General features: G+C 42.8%; 1 protein-coding gene across 1 annotated transcript in view; it reads right to left on the bottom strand.

The window, feature by feature from the left end:
- The window catches only part of ARHGEF26 (Rho guanine nucleotide exchange factor 26), a 452,167-nt gene that overhangs the window by 381,062 nt on the left and 49,567 nt on the right, over positions 1 to 21,538 (bottom strand). The window contains exon 4 of the mRNA XM_086944113.1: positions 17,510 to 17,655. Within this exon, the coding sequence (XP_086800239.1) occupies positions 17,510 to 17,655 (146 nt within the window). The remainder of the gene's footprint in view (positions 1 to 17,509; positions 17,656 to 21,538) is intronic.

Below are 21,538 nucleotides of genomic sequence, written 5' to 3'. Positions count from 1 at the left end.
CCCTCGTCTTGATTGTTTGATTGCTGGCGATCATAATTACACCGAATTTGTGAAAATGTCACGCATAAGCAATCTGAAACCTTAGCAGCTCTGGAAATATGAAGTCTGGTAGACTTTAATCCACTACCAGACAGTCCTTGCCCCTTTATGTCACTCTTGGAGCTTGCAGTTTGCCGTTTTCTCACTTTGTGACGATTTTGCCATCTTTCTCTGTCTTTCAGATGTGTGTGTTTTCCCCCCTCTTGCATGCGCTTAACATCTGATCCGGGAAAATAAGTTCCAATCCCCAAAAATAAGGGCTGGTGCCCCACACCAGCAATCACCAGCTCAAATTAAGCACTGGGTTACTGATGACTGTGATTACAAGTGATATGGAATTACCACTGGAATACTGTAGCTTGCAATACTTCAACAACTCTAAGCAAGTAAAAACTCCTTGAGAAAAACACCACCAGAATGGGGAATACCATGAGGGAATAGTTGAGAACATATTCTTCCTCGCATTTTATATCCTATTTGTCAGGTAGGAGAACCTTTAGGGCTGTGCGCCTCGTGCAGCAGCGCCTGGTGCTTACCTGTTGGGGGAGGGGGAGGCTGTGTTTATAAATAATTCATGGGTTTACAAGCACCTAATGCAGAGTTTCCCGTGTCCAACAGATTCCAGGGAACAATAAAAATGACAAGATAGCTCTGGTGTTTAATATTCTTGCTGGAGAGAGGTGGGAGTCTGTCTAGGGGCAGGTTGACTCATCATATGAGTGTACTATGCAGATCACACAACTATTTTATATGGGAAGCTCAGTGGGTTACTGCTTCTGTCACAGAGATCCTTTTCTTACTCCCCCTTCATAAATCACAATCCTAATATAGCACAGTGACTTATGAAAAACTGCATGCAAACTCCAAAGTATAGGCTAAGTTGTTATGTTCCCCCCCCCCCCCAGTCTTTCAGTATCTATTCCTAAAGTTGCTGAAAACGGTTCGGTTCGTTTGGGTAGAAATACAATATTAGTAAATTCGACCCAAACCAGCGCTTTGAAACAAATGAAATGCATGTGAGAGAGAGGCTATAGAGATGAGGAGCACTATTGGAGGGTGGCAGTGTGGGAATCAGGGCCGGACTGAGAACCAAAACTGGCGCTGGCATAGTGCTCGGTCGGCCCCCTGGGGGTGTGACTGAGCTCTTTGCCGGGGCCCGCTTTCGGCCGATTTTGCAGCTATGCTGCAAAAACGTCCCTGTAACAAAAACGGCCCCCAGGGCCCAAAACCGGCCCCCACCCTTACGGCGCACCGGGGGATTGCCTGGTGCCCGCAACGGCCAGTCCGGGCCTGGTGGGAATCTGTGAAAAAGAAGGTAACCGGGGAGAGGGGGGGTCGGACACAAAATTGTCGCACTGAGCGCCACCAGCACTAAAGCCGGGCCTGTTCTCAGGGTCAACCTTGCAAGAACTAGTGATATCTGTGGTGCAATAACTTCCTGGTGCAGGAATTCCTATGCATTATTCCCTTACCACCGGTAATCGTTGATTTATTATTTCAAAAGGCCAGAAAGTATTTTTTAAGAAAAAGCTGTAAAGTCCTATGAATACGTCTGTGTTATCCAGCATGTTCACAAAGATATTTGTTTTTACAATGCCAAAAATAAATGTTGAGAAATAAATTATGCTTTTGTTCTAGAAGAAAAATGCCCCTTTGCTGGTCCTACCCACTTGTTCCAGGAACACTCCTAATGTACTGTTTTAAAGCTTATTGTGTTCAGCAAGGAGGAGAAATTAGGAACACATGTTTTAATGATCCCAATGCACATGCTATACTAAAAATACAGAATAAAGGGCCTTATTTAGAGTGTGGCAAAGCATGGAATCCTAATTATTTAGAGTGCCATTTATATCAACTCACTCTTAACCTCATCCGTGCGGCGCATTTTCCCGCTGTGCGCTGAACTTTTAAAAATCCCGCGGTTCATGACGAGCTGAGCGTACGAGAGGTGTACTTCATGACGAGCTGAGCTCGTCATCAGCGTCGAAGGGGTTAATGGGGCAGACGGGATATCCGCCCAAATCTATATAAAACCTAAAGATCATTCATTCACACGTAATTATGAATATTATAGTTCAGGTGACAGGTTCTTTCCCCAATTTTTCCTTCAGTTCTTCTGTTGAGTCAGAACATCAGCACCATTTCACAGTAGGAATGTTGAGGATTTAATTTCATTGTAGTATTAATTTCTTATGTACACCCAATACATATTTTGCGGATTTTTTTCCGCTTTATCAAGGCTCATGAATCAGTAATCAAGCAGATTTTCTTATAAAGATTTAATTTTACACTCAAAATTTCTATTGAATCATGATGACGCAATACGAAGAAGGGGGATGACGAACGAGTACCAACAAGACTGATTAAAAAAAGATTAAGAAGTAAAATGTATTTGTGCAAGCGAAATATGTTGTTGGAGCTAATTCCTTTGCTTGTTTATTTGTTCTTGTACATAAAAGATAAAACGTGGGCAGGCTTGACAAGTTTAACTAAGTACCTTAGGAATGCTGCCAGGATTCTGTTTCGCGGTGAACCCAATGTCTGTATATGTTTATAATTCCAAAGAGAATAACACAACTTCCTTTGCATGTGTATCAGGATATTCTGGCTGCTTACTTGTGTATTATCTTTTTTTAGTTTTCTTCCTAGGGAGCGTGCAAGGAAGCCCATCCAAGAAAGGAGGGTTTTTAAATTGTTTGTATCGTTGGCAGGAGTTTGGAATTAAAATGGCAAAGGCTACGTAGAGCGATGTGGAGGAAATCTGCCTTTTCTGCATGGTCACTCCAAAGTTTTTGCCTTTTTCTGGAACCTATTGTAGGCTGGTATTAGTACTCTGCGCCATGTGACACAGTTATTCAGGGACAGTGTTGTGTTCAGCCCCAAAACCTATCTTGATAAAACTGGTTTCATTCAATTGGATATTTAAATGGTCCCATGGAATTGGAATTTAAAACTCTTATGTGGGCTGCATTGTGTACACCTCCCACATATATGACAAAATGTATGGCTCCAGTTAGGAAGCAGTTTAAAGGCACTGCAGTAACCCATGGCAAAGAAAGGAGGGCCCTTACCATGTAGGTAACCCTATTTTATATGTTAAAAGGCACATCTAAGTGTGCCTTATAAGTCCCATGGCAAGGTGTCTAATATATAAAACTTTAAACACTAAATATTTTAAATACATGACATAACAGTGACTGAGGGACTAAAAGCTATTTCCACTTTGATGGTTCAGCCACTTTCCATAAGTCAAGCCAGGGGGCGAATAACATATTTATTTTATATCTGTACTTGGATAAATGCTAGAGAAGTCATCCAAAGTTGTTTTCTCCCTGGTTCTGATTTAATGGTGAAGTCAGACATTGGATAACTTTAGTAGTAAGGTAACTGTGTAAAAATGTACTCTGGGCAACTGAAGCCAGAACTGGCTTGAAGCCAGTTCTGACAATCTGGCTGGAGTTGACTCTGCCTGCCTGAGGGCACTAGCCTGTCCTTTGTACAAAGAAAGGCAGACGTATTGTCACCAACTGGCAACTTAGCAGGTATTATCCATCTGGGAGGGGCAGAACAAATAACAGCCTTAACAATTCTTCATTTGACTTGCTGGTCCTAAATAGGGCTGGCCGGATCAAATCCCATTGTTTCCCACTCTTTCTAGACTCTTTCAGCCATCTTGAATGTATCGCTCCTTAGAATTTTTACAGTAAAGCTGGAAGATGTACTGCAAAAGGAGGTGTGCTAAGTGCAAGGACATAGAGAGGACTGGGTAAGAAAAACTTTCCAATAACAGACTAGTACAAAAGGTAGGGCCGGCACCTATTAACAATCTCTAAAACCTATTCAGAACGCTCCTGGACCTGAGTAAAGAAGAAGAAGGTCTGCTGGAAGAAAGAAGATTCCTAACCATGGCCGTAAGAAGAAGACTACTTATGGACTCCTACTGGTACATAGGCCTGGAACTACTCTCCAAGAGTCAATAGGTTGGTCTCCTATTTGCCTGGATAAGGCACAAAAAGCAGACCTGTGGACTCTTGAGGACTACTGACGCTAGAGGGCCCATCTGCCAGAGGATAGGAACCATTAAGGGCCTTGCCTGGAGGGACATCTAGTGCCTAGAGGCCTGCCCTGAGGACCAGGTGGCTGTAGGATGGACTAGAAAGGAATTACCCAGCAGATGGATAAAAGTGTAACTCAATAAGTTTTTTTCACTGCCAAAGGACTGGGACTAGATGCTGAGGTTTGTCCTGTGAACTTGCCCCAACAGTGGGCAAGAAAACCAGGTTCATCCCCCTCAGAGCTTTCGCAGTGTTGAAAACGGGTTAAGTGGGACTTTGCGGTAAACATATCTGACTTAGTGGAGTCCTACCCTGTTATAGCTTCCACCCTTGCCCCGCTGGATTTTTTAGAATCAGAAAAGTGACTATGTCCCAAGGTAATGCCTTGGACTAAGGTGAGGCTCCAAATTTATCCCAGCAACAAAATAACTTTGGCAACTACAAAATTCATCTTTCTCCCAGTCTAAGCTTTTACTGCCAAACTCAATGGCTTTAATGGAAGTACAAGGATAATGTATTCAAGCTTGAGGGACCCCCCACCAGCCTCTATTTTGGACCTTGATCTATTGAAGGATTTTGATTTCCATTTGAGATACTATGTTGTAAGTTAAAATCTATGGAGCATATTTACAATGACTGGCGCATCTCTGCAAATCAGCAGGGATGTGCAAGAACAGATGCATCATGCAAGTCTCCCCTTGCACCACCACGGATGCATCGCATTTACAATGCGGCGCACCGTGGATCAAGGGGAGGCAGATGCGTGTCACATCTTGTGGCATAAGCGCAGTGCATTGCTGGAGTCGTGTTGCAAGCACGACGCAGCACCAGCAATGCACAGGGGCCGCCTCTACCTAACATGGTGCGCCACTCCTTACGCCTGCTTCAAGCAGGCATAAGGTTTTGTTGCAGCGTACTCGGAAAAGTGACTCAGTGAAATCTTGTAGATTTCACTGCGTCACTTTTACGAGGCGCTCCTGCGACGGAATGCCCACATAAAACCTATAGCAGGTTTCATGTGGCGCAGGGCTTTACAACGTGACACATCTCCCTAGATGCGTCACGTCGTAAATAAGGCGCAACGTGGCGCATGGTTTATGCCGCCGCTGCGTCACAGAAGTGACGCAACGGTGGCGTAAATGTGTCGCAAGGGGCTTGTGAATCTGCCCCTTTGACCGGGATGATTTGCTTCATGTATCTAACCTCCACTCAACTGCGGTCAGCCTGAAATCGTGCCTAGTTCCCTGTCAACCACAAACTGTTTTTTCCCAGTGACACTTTACTTTTTCCAAATGCTTTTTACCTTAAAACGTTTTTTTTAAATATATATCCAGTTCCTCATTCCAAATGTAATAATACTTGTGTAATTTTGTTTATTAAATATTTCTCTAGTTTCCCGAATTGGAGTGCGACTTTCATTTTGTTATTTTCTTGCTTTTTATTATATGGCCTTTTTTGCCTTTCTGATTGAACTTAAGACACACAATTCTGGGAATTGCTTGTTGCTAGTGTCATAACTTTAAGAGTCTAAGAAGAGATTTTCTAAGAAAAATGTTTTGCCTAATCTGATTGTTTTTATTTAGTTGGTAGGGTTCACTCTCCCCCAAATTAGTAAACTAATTTCAGAACTTTGTCAGTAATTTTGTCTGGTGTACAGTGTTCAAACTGTTGAATGCCTTTTAGGCCAATCTCTTAATTTTCGATCCCTTGAAGGCATAATAAGACTGATCTGATCAACATGGCAGTTTATGTGACATCTTTAAAATCAATGAATTCACAAACTTCTTGTGGAAGCAGCCTTACCCTCCTGATTATATATCATTCTTCACAAAGAAAATATAAAAATGATTGACTCCAACTTTTGTACAAATCACTCAGCAGTAAGATGCACAATAATCACTACAGATCTCCTGGTACTGAAAGTAGATCTGAGAAAGACAGACATTATGGCTTACATCACAAGCACGACACATGTACTTGTAAAGACAGACATACAGGATGAGCTCATTAATACAAAAGGTACTAAGTACTGTATGGTCATATTTAGTACTCATTTTATGTTCATTTGCCTCCTACATATTTAGTACAGATTGTACTGCTCCTAGGCGTCAGCACTAGATGGTACACCGCAACCTGAATTGTAAACATTCCCCTCAGTCCTGCCAAGTTCAAAATAATCAAATTTATGGAGAGTAAAAATAAAACTTCGGAAACAATGTCCTAAAAACGAATTTTCATAAAATGATTCAAATAATCCACGAATGGGCAGAATAAACTAGAACAGATTAGCTACAAAAGCTAATCTGCAGAACATACTTTAGTGCACATGAATAATTCTGCCACTAATTGCTGTCCCTAAGGATGACAAAAATAACAACAAGCATTGGCAAAGCCAATAGGTCAAACCTTTGCGAGCTATTGGCTTTGGCAATGTTTTGTTGCCAATTCGTTTAGCAGTGGAGATACTTTACAGTGTGGCTAAAACTAATTTAGGAAATCACTATCGCATAAAGAAAGCAATTGTACCCATGTCCACATCTTAGTAAAAAGTTGGCAGCAGATAACATCTGTTGTCACAATAAAAGCAGAAAACCCTGTTGTTACAATAAACATCCCTTTCAAATGAGAAAAGGGCTTCTTTGAAATGTGTGTGATACAGTATAACATAGCTACAAATGGTGAAAGGTTAAAAAAGGATGACTCGGAAGGAGGAAAAATAAAATTAGCACCTCAATCACATCGCGATCAGCGGAAGGAGAGCAATCAAGCTGAAGTAATCAGTACCTGGTCCATGCTCTAGCCAAAAGAACAGAAAGTGAAGCCTGCACGCGCTGGCCAATTAGAAGGCAGCAAATGAGAATGTCAATGAAGCCAACAAATGCTAAACAATGGACGCACTGCTGGCTCCTTTTTGAATACAATATCTCTCGCAAGAGCAATCAGCTCATGCGTTGTTGTAGGTGACACCTAATACATCACAAACAACACTTATTAGCATTTCATCAAAGTGTTCTAAAGATTAGCATGCCATAATCTCAAAGAGGGAGCATTTGATATATTAGATCAAAGAAACATGTTAACCATGGTGCCAATTTCACCTTAGGCTCTGCAGCCACACATCATAACAAACATGGGCAACAACAATGTGTCTGGCTTATAATTAAAAGTATGCCTGAAGTCACAGGTGAGCTAAGGCACACAGTAAGTCATCATATATGCACTATGTCCCCTTACTTACACATATGTACATATTTATCCACCCACTCACTAGGTCTTGCATCCCCACACTTACCAATCCACAATAACACACAAGCTCAACATACATGTGTAAGATGAATTAAAAGTAGAAAAGTAAAAAGAAAGCATATCGGCACCTAAATATGGCATGTATATGCCTGCAATAATAAATATACGTAACCATTGTAGTGGGTGGCCATCTTGCAATGATATGGAGCATATTGTATCATAGTATTAAAGTTCCGACATGGACAACATGTATGTGTTTAGAAGCTCATGTCATGTAAATAATTATATATATCTATGTGTATTGCATGTTGAATGTTTGGGGTTACAACAGCCAGGCTTTTAAATAAACATGTCTTCTCCTCCTGAGAGGTCCCAGCACGGATTATCAAACTGCAAATCATCTACCCTGTGGTTTGTCAACATCAAAACCATTCTTTCAATCTTTCAGAGTCCAAGTAATAAAATACCTGCCTACAGACTTTAACATTGCGTAATAATATTCCAGTCTTAAAGCTGAATGCCTTTAACAAATGCATTTCAAAATAAATAAGTCAAGCCCACCTCCTTTGTCCTGCCTTTTCATAATAAAACAGATAAGACCTACGGCATCTGACATAACTTTTTCCCAATGAACCAATTAGGCCTATAGCCTTTAACATTGGCTTGTCACCATAGCCAACTACCAGGGACTGTATTACACAAGTGCCCCGGGGTTGCACCAGGCATTTGAGTCCGCTTTATGCTCCCTGGTGGCACTTTGGTATTACAGAAGAGGCCTCAGAGGCTTGTGCATCCCTTTTGTAATACAGAGAGCGCTGTAATTTCTGTCAAAAGCCATTGGCCCATTGGCTTTAGCAACTAGTTTTTCTAATTAAATATGTAAGATCTACTGCATTTGCCTCACATGTCATAACAAATAGATCAGACCCGGGGCATCTGGCATAGCTTTTCATAATGGTTCAATAGCCCAGCAGCCAGCCGCGGTAGGTAGTGGGAGTACCTGCTGGGCGGTGACGTGGGGAGGGGGAGGGGCAGATGGGGGGTAGTAATCCATGGATTACGGAGCTTTACAGGTAAGTAAACATATAAATAAATAAAACGAATTTTGTTGCGTGTTCTGCCTAAGGCTTCTCATCAGAACCAACTAAAGCCTATTGTGTGGAGCAGAAGCTTTCCTACAATGCAACCATCGGGCATACAATCACAAAATTACAAATATACACAAAATTTTAGTTGGCTGAATAACGCACTTTTCCCAGAGGGATTAACAAGGATAATCACAGTGAAAATCACCTACACCTAGGGTTTGTCTGAGGGGTTGGCCAACCCTAAACTCTTTGCCTACTACTGGAATCTGTTAGATGCCATAGAAAAATGCCTGTCTGCAGACTTTAGTACAGTGTGATAATACTCAGCCTTTAAAGTCTGATTGGCTTTAACAAATTAATTTCACATTGAGTTCAGGGAGGACCTACTGTGGCAGTTCGGTCTGGACTGTTCCTATTGGAGCTGGACCTAGACTGATTTAAAGGAGTCTAAAAATTATGTCAGGGTTTTAATATGTGATCATTTCAAGTTATGCAGGAATACAAACGTATCAGACTTTAAAAGGGGTAAAATATTTACATAAAAAATATACATCAGTCCAATATTTTATGCCTTCACCTAGTAAACACCAACTACATTGAAGAAGGAACAAGTATCTTATAGTTACATCTTGGTAAAAAACAAAATTCAAAACAATATTAACCGCATTGGGTTTAGGAATTACTGTTTAAACCGTTAAATGCGGCGCAAATTCCGCTGCGGTGCATGAGTTTTATTGAGTCGGCGGGATCACGTCAGCCAACGGAAGTGCGCAGCACTACCGAAGTAGTGCTCGCGACGGCCGTTGGCCGACGCGCGCATGCAACGGGTTAAATCTGTGACTAATTGTCAGATCAAAAGTTCAAACCTCAGCACGGAAACATCTGAATCTGATCCTTCTGAGGTAAAAAAAAAAGAATATCAATGCAGATTAGCTAATAATAATTACATACATAGATGTTCTGTGCAAAATAGTGTCATTCTATATAAAGCGAATCATTGGTATAATAAAGCACTGCATTATTCTCTCTACTTGTAAATGTGTAATGGTTTAATTATTGCTAGTTTTCTTAGCCTCATAATACACACAAAAAAGTGTTTTCCTGCCCCATTTATACCACTCACTGGTGGGCATAGCTGGAGGTAGATCCTCGCCTCATCACTGTGGCCACGTCACTGTGCCACCTACCCCAAACCCTCCACAATGTACACTTACAAAGGTAAAATAGCTTTCACATTGACGTCAGTAGGGATTCAAAACATAATTCCAAATTTGCGAGAGGAAAACTGCGACTGTCGCAGTTTCCCAGGAATACTCCTGCAATGTTTTTAAAATCACAAATCTTTTCCAGACATAGTCATGTACCAACTGGAGTAAATGTGCACATTTTGGAGCAAAACTATTAAGGTTTTGCATTGCTCTTTGACACTCAAGTGGGCGAAAGGGCAATGCAAAACCTAAGAGAAATATACGAAGCCACGCAGGGCCACCATGCATGGCCCTGCATGGCTCGATAAATCAAGAGTAACGCAAGGCAACGCACGCCACTGCCTTCCGTTACTTTGCCGCAGGGAGGAGGCGTTGAAAGGGTGTTCCCACGCATCCACACATGGATTCTGGCGCATTCTAAGATTTACCATTAATGGCAACCCTGGGAATGTATAAAAATGCTGGGCCTCCCCAGGTGAGGCATAACAAGGATAAATATCTTTATTTCTCCAAATTATTTCCTCTTTCTGAGTGTTCTGCATTCTGCAGCACACATAGAGGAAAATACCTCTCAGGATTGTTTTTGTGACAGACATAAATGTGCTGTTTAATGGAAAACACATCACATTTCTACCCTTTGCCTTTCATGCAGCACAACACAGCAAGGTGGCTTGCTGTGCTGTGTTGCGTGAAAGAATGATAAATCTGGCACTTTATGTATATTAAGCACTATGCTTCCTTCCATATGGTGTACCATACAGGAAATTGCAATCGTGCACCACAGACATACAAATTGGCACCTCTTCCCAGTTAGTGGTATCTGCATCACCTTCTCATTCCCATGCAGAGTTTGGGGATGTACTTCCACTAACCGACAGGAATCCAGCAGAAAGCAGATGTGGATGCTCCCTCCGGGATCTTTACCAATCGCCACCAATATGAAGTAAGAAACACTTACAACATAAGTGTTTAAATCCAGTCTTTATTGGAGCATCCACATACAAGATAGACTGGTCCCCAACTGAATAAGAACCTCCAACTTAGAACCTGGAATGCCATCAGTATGATTCAGCTCAGCCAATAAACACAAAGAATAACAACAATAAGATATGGGATACCTGAAGTAAAGAAATTTGGTTAAAGAACATGGAATTAACTTCTTGCGCGCCCATGACGAGCTGAGCTCGTCATGCAGCATGGTGGCGCTGTGGCTGATGATGAGCTGAGCTCGTCATGACTGTTACGGAACGCCCGCGCAGGGATAATTCCCCTGCTGTGCTAGGCGTTCCATTGGAACGGGCGTGGTCATGAGGAGCTCAGCTCGTCATCAGCACAGCTCCACTGCATGATGAACCGAGCTCGTCATGAGCACCGCGGCGCCGCGCGCAGCCCCCACCCCCCTCGCACCGCGGGGGAATTAGCCCCGCGGCGAAGGGGTTAAGAATACATATAATGCTATGTATGAAGAAGCGAACACTAGCTACCACAAATTCCTCAATCTCTCTCTCTCTCAAGTACAAGAGGTGTGGAGCCAATTGCAGTCTACTATTGATAGCTCTCCAATCAACAAACTGCGTGATCCTGGGCCAGTCACTGCATCTTGCCTTGGTTTTGCTCTCTGCCAAAACTTTGAGGGCGTAGGAATTATACAGTTTGCGCTGAAGGCAAGCGGGGTACAAATACTAACCCCATACGGCAATGAGCCAGAAAATGTCACAATACTTACAGAACTAATGGGGCCAAATGAGGAGAACAGAATGTTCAGTAGAAGCTTGATTCCAATTCATAGGCTTTACAGACCACTCTGAATGGCAAGTAACGCGGCACTCCATTATCCATGAAGACATAAACAAGGAAGCATGGACTGCTAGAATTAGAAGCGATTACAAATTCTGATGCTTTCGATACAATGTAGTTTTCACTTAGTCTGGTGACATTGAACCATCCCTATTGTGAACTTCATGCGCCATTGTAACGTTTTCCATAGAGCACTGTGGAAAGCTCTACATGAATTATTGTTAGGATGAATTCTGAAACAATGTGTTTCAGTGTAGACCTTTCCGAAACTAACTTGTGTCAAACCATTTCTTGAGTAACTGCCTTAGAGATAGAGCTGCAGTAACCGATTCTCAGAGCCGGCCAACTTCGCCTCATTCAATTAGCTTTACAATTGAAGTAAATTAAGAATGAGTGGCAATTAGGGGCAGACCTCCTTCCAATGGCATGGAAAAGACTTTTAGACATGCACTTTGTTTTCCCAGGAGTTTGTCAGTAATATTGAAGACACTATATCGAATGATCACAATATCATGGCCAGGATTTACAGAAAAAGGTACTTGTGTATAGATTTTCTATACATAACTCCACATATCGGACATGGGTGAGATATATATATATATCTTCAAGGTAGGTAGATGTGGAGTTATAAATAGTAAATGCATCCCCCTGTGAATTTACCTCTTCGATATTTTGTCCCACGATATTCTGGTGATGATATTGTGACCCTTCGATACTGTGTCCTCGATACTCCCTAACATAATCGTTTTTCTACAGTGAGCTGAATGATCTTGGAGTACTCTCTAGGTGTGCCTTGCTTTTGTATGTGACATTAGACTTTTGAGAGGACCCAAAGGGTGCACTCAACTGCCATCAAGGGTTGCTACTTCTTCCTGGCATCAGGCTATGCAGAGACGCATGGTTAGTGGAAGGTGAATTACAGCCTCATTAGGACTGACTTTTTACTACTGCCCCTAGAGGAAAGATGACTTGCTGTTCACCTGTAAAGTCCAGGCAGTCCACCATAACTGGGATCCTAATATTCACCCTATGATGCGTGCGGCTGTGCATGACGTTTTTCAGGTGTGCTGGGGTCAGGAAACTGTGACCTCAATCACTGGTATTTTTAAAGGCTCTACCTAAGGCAAAGAACAGAATATACACCTTGGCTTTAAAAATGTATTTCCAGGCTGCCTCCAGCAAGGGGATGCCTTTTTAATACAGCGTACTCATGTACATACTTTGAGCAGGGCGGGGAATGTGCTTTTAGTTTGCTTTGATAGGTCATGTTTGTTCTTGAGATGCTGCAGGCTGCTTGCACATGCAAGAGCTGGAGAAGTATTCTTTGTAAGCATAGGCCAAGCTTTATTGCTGCCCTTTCCTTGAATGTAAATGTACAGGAATTTATATAGCCCAAATCACTGTGCGGTTTCTAAGCCCTTGCTTAGGGAACCCGTCCTGGTATTCCCCTGTGAGATAACCCCAGCAGGGTATCCGCAAGGTGAAAGCCAGGCATCCCGCCGCGAGGGGCCGTTGTGGAGATTAAGCAAGCTATTGCCCAGAGTCGCAGAGTGTGAACCCGTGAATCGAGTAGGCACCGGAGCGAGAATTGTCGAGTCCATGGACATTTTAGGACTCAAGACCCCGCCGAGCCGGGATTGAACCCTGGTCCCGGGCTGACCTCTGCTTCCTGGTCTGCCTCCGCTAACCAGTGAGCCAACAGACTGCATTTGTTGCATGTAGGTTTTACCAGATTTCCTCCTCTTTACAACCCCCTCTGTGGCTGCCTAGTAGTGTTCCACTCTAAATCCAGCTCAGATTCCTATGTTCTAAAGTTTATACATGGAAAGAGGTATTCATAGGAAGCAGAGCTAGTATCAAGGGCTTTAGGAACCAACGTTGTTTTGTTGGTGCTTTCTTTCTGTGTGAACTCTTGGAGAAAAATCTGCATGGTTTTCTGTAATTTGTTTGAATTGTGCTATATTGTATTGTATTATTTGTATGCCGCTTACTAACCCTATGAGGGTCGCTGACAAATGTACCCATAAGAATAGCAAGAAACACTGTGTAGGGTGTGTAGCTGTAAGGGTGATGTTTTTGTTTTTCCCCAATTGTGGCATGTGTTTTTGTCTTGTGTGTGATGACCACCAAGGAGTAGTTATTGTGGTATGGGACGCAGTGCCTGGCAGTGTGATGGGAGAGGTTGGCTGAGATCATGAATTTTGAACCTGGCACTATGCATGACTGGCCTTGTCATGGCGCAAGTATTCTCAGTTTTAAATAAATACCAGTCTCCTTAATTCAGTAGGTAGTTTTATTCTGGAGCCAATTTGTTGCACAACACAGTAGGAAATTTGAACTAGACGAAATGCTCTGAAATGTATATCTTTTCTCGGAGGCTGAGAAGAAGCACAGAATCCTTTAACATGGGCTCTGGTGCTTTAGCCCAGAGACGACGAATGTCCAATGATTTGGAGGGAGATGACTCCTGACCATGAGGAGAAGAAGAAGCACGTGGTCTCTCCATTTAACTGTGTACAATACCCACATTGTCATGGACCAGCATCACCATTAACTAGACGCTGGAACGTTGACTTTGGACCAATCCAAATATATCATTTTTCTGTGGGTGGGAGTCCCACTGCTTTTTTGGATGCTGAGTTGCGACATATTTAAACGGCTGTGCTGCGGGACATTTTTGGAAAATTTCACAGCTGCCTCGACACAAACTCATTGAATTGTTCCTATGAAGAAGGCTGCTGAGAAACCTGGGTCAAACAACTGCTATATTCAAAACGTGTGATATATCGAATCCTTCTCATTCAATCTTGGGTTTATGAAGCATGCTACTCACCCATGAGGGTCTCAAAGCGCTGGTGGGGAGTGGGGGGGGGGATGCAGCTCAGGATCAGTCAAAGAGACCGGTATTGAGGCTCTTCCTGGAGGTTTCCAGCACATTACGAACATTGACTGAGGACTGTAAAGATGGCTTTTGAATTTCATTAAATTTCATATATTGCTTTCTAGGACTTGAATGCTGGTTGAAGAACGCCTCAAAGTGCCCTAATAAAAGAATTGAAATCCAGATATTTCCAAAAATATTCAAGAAAGGAAAAACCTCCATCCTTATGCTAACATTGTCCATGGAGGCCCATGGTATTAGAACTGTAGCGCCTTACCACATGGTATCTCAGACCAAAATGTACAAGGACATACAGATTCTTGTGTTTATCATTACTTTACATTGTTTGAGATTATTTATGTGGCTCTAAAATAGCTATTCTTTTTATAAGCAAAAACGGATTTGATGTGTGTGATTTCTGTACCATACAGTAAACTGGACCAGGGCACTTTTTTTATATTCTCTATACAAAGAGATTAACTTGATTAAACAGACTTAGTGTACTGGTGTTAGACGCATTGCAACTTTTACTGTTATTACCCTAAAGCGCAATCAAAAAGGGTTTGTGACAAAAGACCCTTAAAGAACTGTATGTGGGGCTCAGAAGAATTAAAACTTAAGAACTTTTAACAACTCGAAATAATGGCAACAAAAACAAAGAAAAAACAGGTGCTTTATGATGAAGGTGTGAGGTCAAGCAGAGCATAGCTGCACACCTCTTTTTATGCAATATTTAACTTGGAAAACCTCCGAGTTAATGAATGCACTGAAGTCAGCAGAGTTTGGGAAGAAGAGAGAGAAGCGGTTTCTGAGCTGTCCGCATCGCATGCATTAACTAAGGGTAATTCTGAGCCACTTCTTTTCTCTCCTTTTCTTTCCTAGATCCACTTCTCTGCAAGTATAGATGGCGAAGAGGGCCCCTGGCAAATCTAATGATCTGCGATGTTCTGCCCTATGCGCACCAGCTGCGGGGAACCAATAATGCAACTGCTGTATTTTCTTCTTGTACATAAAATTAAAAATTAAAAATATTTAAAAAAAAAAAAAAATGTGAAATTGCATAAAAACAGGTGCACAGCTGTCCTGCATGAATGCACAACCTCATGACAGAGTCCGCATGTTCAGTATTCCCTCCCATTGGCACGCATGTGTCATCAAAGGAAGCATATCCTGCATCAATTGTTCATATCATCAACTATTTTCATGAACCATAGAGGACTCTGTAGTCTATAACCTCCACGTACTATATTTCAAGAGAAGTGATGTTAGCCTGTTCCATAAACTGAGAATCGAACACATCCCACTGGCAGTGGCGGTTCCGCCTCTCGTTTGCGAATAATTTACCGCTATAGTTCAGTATCAGAAAAATATTAATGATTTGCGTCCGGATTTCTGTCACAAAATATTAATAAATCTCATTCTGAATCGCTATTTGGGAGGGACGTCCTAAACACATCCCTTCCAAATGCCGATTCGGTATGTATTCACAAACTCAAACTGCGATTTGGTAACATGTTACCGAATCAGTATTTGCGTTTGGTACATACAAAAAGGTCATTTTGCGGTCACAAATGGTCTGAATTTGTTCATCGCAAAAAGCCTTCGTACATTTGGCCCCAAGTGCACATACCTGGTCAGTTGAGTCGCATGCATTAACCCTTTGCCTGCGGGGCTAATTCCCCACTGTGCTGGGGGGCGGGGGGGGCACGCACAGCACCCCGGTGCTCATGACGAGCTCAGCTCGTCATGAGCCACGGTGGCCGTGTGCTCATGACGAGCTGAGCTCGTCACGGCCAGACCCGTTTCTTCAGAACGTTCATCACAGCAGGGGAATTAGCCCTGTGTGCAAACGTTCTGACCATTAGCTCAGCTGGTCATGAGCACACGGCCACCGTCGCTCATGACGAGTTGAGCTCGTCATGAGCATGGGAGGGGTTAAGGGTGTGAAGCAGCACAGATCTGTAACACCCATATGTAATTAATGGGGCCCCAGGGAGACTCATGGAACGTTATAGAGATGTTGACATAGAAATAAAGGTTCAGATGTACTAAGATGTTGCATCTGGGTTGGGTCACATTCGAGGCACAGCCTCGAAGGAAAAATCCAATTTGGCATTTACTAAGCCTGCAAAGGAGCTTTGTGTGGCTTTGCGTGGTTTAATAAACGCAACGGAGCCGATAGTGCTGCCTTCTGTTACTTTACGTTAGTTAGGCGTTAAATGGGTGGATCATGGGCATTCTCGTACAAAAACTATCCTGCCCATAATGCAAGGCAAGGATGCCTGCGTTGGAGTTAGGCAGACACAAATGCGTGAGGGCACAGAGAGTGCTGACCAGTGCCATATCTTGGTAAAGATGGCGCTGTTCAGCGCTCTCCTGTCCATGCAATGCAACGCAGCAACTTACCTTACTGATCTACATTGGATAAACTATTAGTAAATATGCCCCAAAGTACGACCAATAACCATGCATTGAGGGATTTCTGATAAGTAAGTAGTAGTCTAAAACAAGGGTAGATTTCTTGAGAACAACGCATGAGGATCACAAGCAAAAATCCACATAACAATAGACTGTGAAACAAAAATCTGAAACATCCCACACCTTGGAAAGTCTATGGGTAAGCCAACAGAGATGAACTGCATTTTACATAGTTCTATATTTGTTGTCAAGGTCTTATTTTGAAACACACTTCCATCAATTGGATTTCTTTTTAGTACTGTGACTGTTGACTTTGGCAGGCAGCAGTACATTTACAAGCGTTCTGGGATACTCAGCACTCAACTTATTATTCATTTGAAATAGCAAGCCTGACGCAGAAACTGAATTAACTAAATCGGTCTAGAATTGTTTTACTGCAAAGTGAAGTGAAAACCCAAGCATGGATTCCATTTAAAGCCAAAAACCTTGTCTTCTTTGACAGGCCTTGGATATGGTCTCTGTGATGGTTGCCAGAACTTCGGAGCCCAATATGTTTTCAACACAGAGTATGTTTTCCCTTTCCATAGCATACCAAAAAGTTTTAAAAAAAACAGAACAGTAAAGTGGACATCACTGACATTTTCTATCAAACAAAATAAAAACAGAATTCTGTGCACTGAAACGAGGCTGAATGAGCCTGTGCTATGAAAATATATGGTCTGAAACATAAAGACCTAATAAGTCATCTGTAAGGGGAGCTTTTAGTAGATCACTTACCGCAGACAGCTGGCTCCAGGAGGACCGCAGAGGCCTGTATTGAATAACTATCCGCTCATCCGATTTCCGCTCTCTGCTCTCCGCCTCCTCGTCAGAGTCAATGTCAAGGGCCTTCTCTTTGTAATTTTGGTAGAGTACAGCAGTTTCTAAAATATGAAAATATATAAATTACTGTAATTCATCACACTCATCCAATTGTAACAATTTCTTATCCAAAAAGTAAGCAGCCCATCTAAACATTCCACAGTACAGTGTTCCACCAAACCCATATTGTGTCCCCCATTCTCTGCTCTACAATATCACATCAGTACACAGTTCGAACTTTATTTCCGAGGCCCATGAAAATCAATAACTGGTCCCAAATTGAGGCTTGCGCCCAAATCAGGCTTACCAGTGTTGCATGAATTACAGAACACGGTGCTGTTTGCCCCCGAATGTTTTGCCGATCAAAACCTGGAATTTTTCGGGTGACCAAACAGCACACATTCCACGTTTACACATCATGGAACCACATGCGACCGGTGCGTTAGCACCCATTTTGAGGTGCACCTATCAAAAAGGTGCTGGAATTATGGGACTAATAATTAGTGCACCCAATGGTATCGCAAAATGCGGGAGCAGAATTACCCAACCTCATTTTTCATTGCCCTTGGAATGAGAGCTTTATAGCTTTCATAAAATATATTCACATAAAGACTTTAACAAAACCTAAAGATAGAAAGTACTTTAGAAACAGTGGCACCCAGTACTACACACTGCAACAATCCTCAACAAGACAGTGTTTTGGGTTCTATAGTTGGCAGACATTAACCATTCCACACCCTGTCGACCCCGCTCTCTCCACCTCCCCCCTCCGCCTTTCCAAGCTCTCTCCGCTGGTTCTGGGCTCCCTCTATGGTCCCTTGACTAGTAGCAGCTCAGGTGCAGTTTCAATCAGCCCCAAATGCATATGTGCACTCCGTTATGGGATCACTATGTCCTCTCCGGATCCTTTCAGCGCTGTCAAGAACACCACAGGCACACCTGCACACTTACAAATGGGGGTGGGGTCACACACTACTCACACACCGGCGGTGTCGCCCCTAAGGACTCTGGTTATTGCAGTTAAGTGTTCGCGATGCATCGTCTTTCGATCTTCTGCTATCTTTCCTGTCTTCGCCATCCCTGGACACGTGTTTCGGGGTATCAACCCTCGTCAGCAGGGATAGACCTGCACACTTACAAGAGCAAAAGCGCCCCAGCAGTCATAATTGGAGCTTCTTCTGCGCTGGACGTAGGGCTGCGTTCAGGGGCGTGCTTGTTGAGGCTTCAATTCGCAGTTGCCTGAAGATCAGCAGTCCAGAGATGGCAGGGTAACAGCCAGACCGCTAGTGAGTGCAGTGCTGAAGCGGTCCTCACTACTGACATGCAGGGCCAACTGGATAGCAGGGATAGCACCGGCAGCGCCTTCAGCTCTTCGGCAGACACTGACCTGCAAGGGCTGTTCAGCAATTCAGCAGATGCAGCTCACGCAGGCTGTTCAGTAATCAGGCAGATGAACACCAGGGTCTTCCTGGATTGTTCTCTATAAGTTTATGACTGCCGGGTGCCACACAAACACTGCAAGCATGTGGGCGGCACTGATTTCCGGAAAATCTCTCCTACTCCGGGTTTAGGCAGGCTTCTAACCTCTCTCAGCCGGTAGACAAGTTTCTAAGTACTTTATTTATTTTATTTATTTATTTGACATTTGTAGAGCGCACTGCAACCCTGCAGGCATCTTGGCGATGGAAAAATAGCAAAGAGCCAGGAGAGAACTGTTAGTGAATGTGAAGGGCGAACTACAGAAGAGAAAACAATGTTACTAAGAGGCAGGATTTTCAAACTTTAGGGAAAAGCCATCTTAACTCTTTACGGAACAACGTCAGACTCTGAATACTCCTGATTTCCAGGGGAAGACGGTTCCAGAGGCGGGCTGCTGCCACGCTAAAAGCTCTCCCCCAGACAGTCACACAGTACATCGAAGCAGAGATCCCGACTTCGGGTGATATCTTCTCACCTCTGAGAAACTGGCTGTCTGGGAGACACCAGCTTTGGCTGTACAGCAGACCTCTTAGTATTCTACAGAGCAATCTGTTCCTTCGTCACAGAGAACTTAGAACTGGAAGAAAGTGGGGTAGCTGGGGTCCCACTTTTATATACACCTGCCAGACAGGAAATATTGAGCATCTATATCAAACTGAAGAACTGGGTTGCATAGTTTCTTCTTTCAAGTGTCATTTGTTGGCTGTCCTTCTGGCATAGTCTTTGCACAGAATTAGGCTTCTGACAACAGGATTTTCTCTATACGTAAGCACACACAACAGAGACACAAACAAGCACTCGGTTTCTGCAACTACGTAATTTCAGCCCACCTGAATGAGAAGGCTAATTCACCTTTCACAAGAGAGTCTACAACCACAAACCCCACCAACCAAATGGCAGTGTTCGATAAGAGTAATCAGCAACTCATTGATAACCAAAAGGCCTTATAGAATATCTAAAGAAGTCCTTTATCCACATGCCTCACTTCAGTGTCTGGGTCCCTTCCTCCAGCTGCAGAAACGTGAGCGGTACACTTCCACGGTCTGAGAGCACAGTCGTCAACCTCCAGCTTGTAGAAGGTCAGACCAGGGACATCCAGCCTGGATGCCACGGCCTCTATCGCTCTGTTTTACAAACACAAAGACACACACACACCAAGCATGTACCGCAAGGGCTAAACACACCATTACTCAACACAGTCAAGGGATGTAAATGAAGGGACTGGGTAAGAACACAGACGCAGACCTCACACATGTGGGCCAGTAGACCTCCACTGTTGTGAGTCAGATACTGGCCATGATACTGATCCTAAAAAACATATACTGCCACCATAGCTCTATGTACTACACCTACTGACAGGGACAGCATTCTCTTTCACAAATAAGGGCTCTCTATGTGCACTTCTTCAGGTCACAGAAAAATTCCAGGATCTCTTAAAGTGAGGGGCAGGCCCAGGCCTGTGCGCTTACACAACATTAGCATTATGTCACAAACAAATTAAAGTCAGGATCCAAGATTCAGGCAGGTGGGCACTTTTTACCACTCAGTGATTTGCGCGCTAGCGCTCATATCCGTTGGCGACTTTTAAGTTAGAAGCTTCAATCTATGCGGGTCAACTCAGCCTTTTATTTTTCTCTGTTTGATTAACTGAGTATCAATAATTTCCGTAGGTTTGATGATTGTGGGTCAAATATCAAGGCCTAAATATCAAGAACCAAGATACAGTGAAGATAAGCGCATAGGTAAATAGTGATTTCCTGCCTCAACTCGACGTCTATGCTCCTTGAAGATATACATATTGTCAAGGTACAAATGTGAAGTTAAACATAGTAAATCTATACTGAGCTTTATAACTTTACCTTCACAATATGTGTGTTGTTAACATTTAGGCATTGAAATTTTGGCCCCATGATATTTTTTCTTTGATATTCTGGTAGAAAACTTTACACATTTATGATTTTCCGACTGATTACAAATGACTAATCTGTAGTCCTAACTGCTACAAAACAACAAGTTATCATCCTGGAGACTTGAAATAGCCTGGGGCACTGGAATTATGCAATTTTGTGTCCGTTGAGCTTTCCTCATAATTGTGGATTTATCACGGTTGCTACTTAATTCATCATCTGATGCATAATCTGCAAATTTTGCCAAAAAATCTGTTGTTTCTAGCTCAAACTGGCCAAAAGTTACTAAAATGCAATGTAACGTGTTGCTGCACACTCTAAGGCCTATGCAAAGTTTGACTGGTCACCTATCTGTTGCTTATTCCTGTATTTGGGTTTTAAATCTGTAGCAATGGAGTTAAACCTTTATCCAGACAGTATTCAGGTGTAAAAAGGACTAAATTAAGTAATACTATTGAATATGGTGCATTAGGCAGCATTACATTATACATAATTTTCCTTTCTTGCTGCATAATTGTATCCACCCTGCATCACAATTTGGTTCTAGCCTGCTGCATAA

This window comes from Lissotriton vulgaris, chromosome 11 (genome assembly GCF_964263255.1).
Source record: "Lissotriton vulgaris chromosome 11, aLisVul1.2, whole genome shotgun sequence".
Classification (NCBI taxonomy): domain Eukaryota; kingdom Metazoa; phylum Chordata; class Amphibia; order Caudata; family Salamandridae; genus Lissotriton; species Lissotriton vulgaris.
The sequence above is the reverse complement of the archived record's forward strand: the minus strand, read 5'-3'. Positions and strand labels throughout refer to the sequence as shown.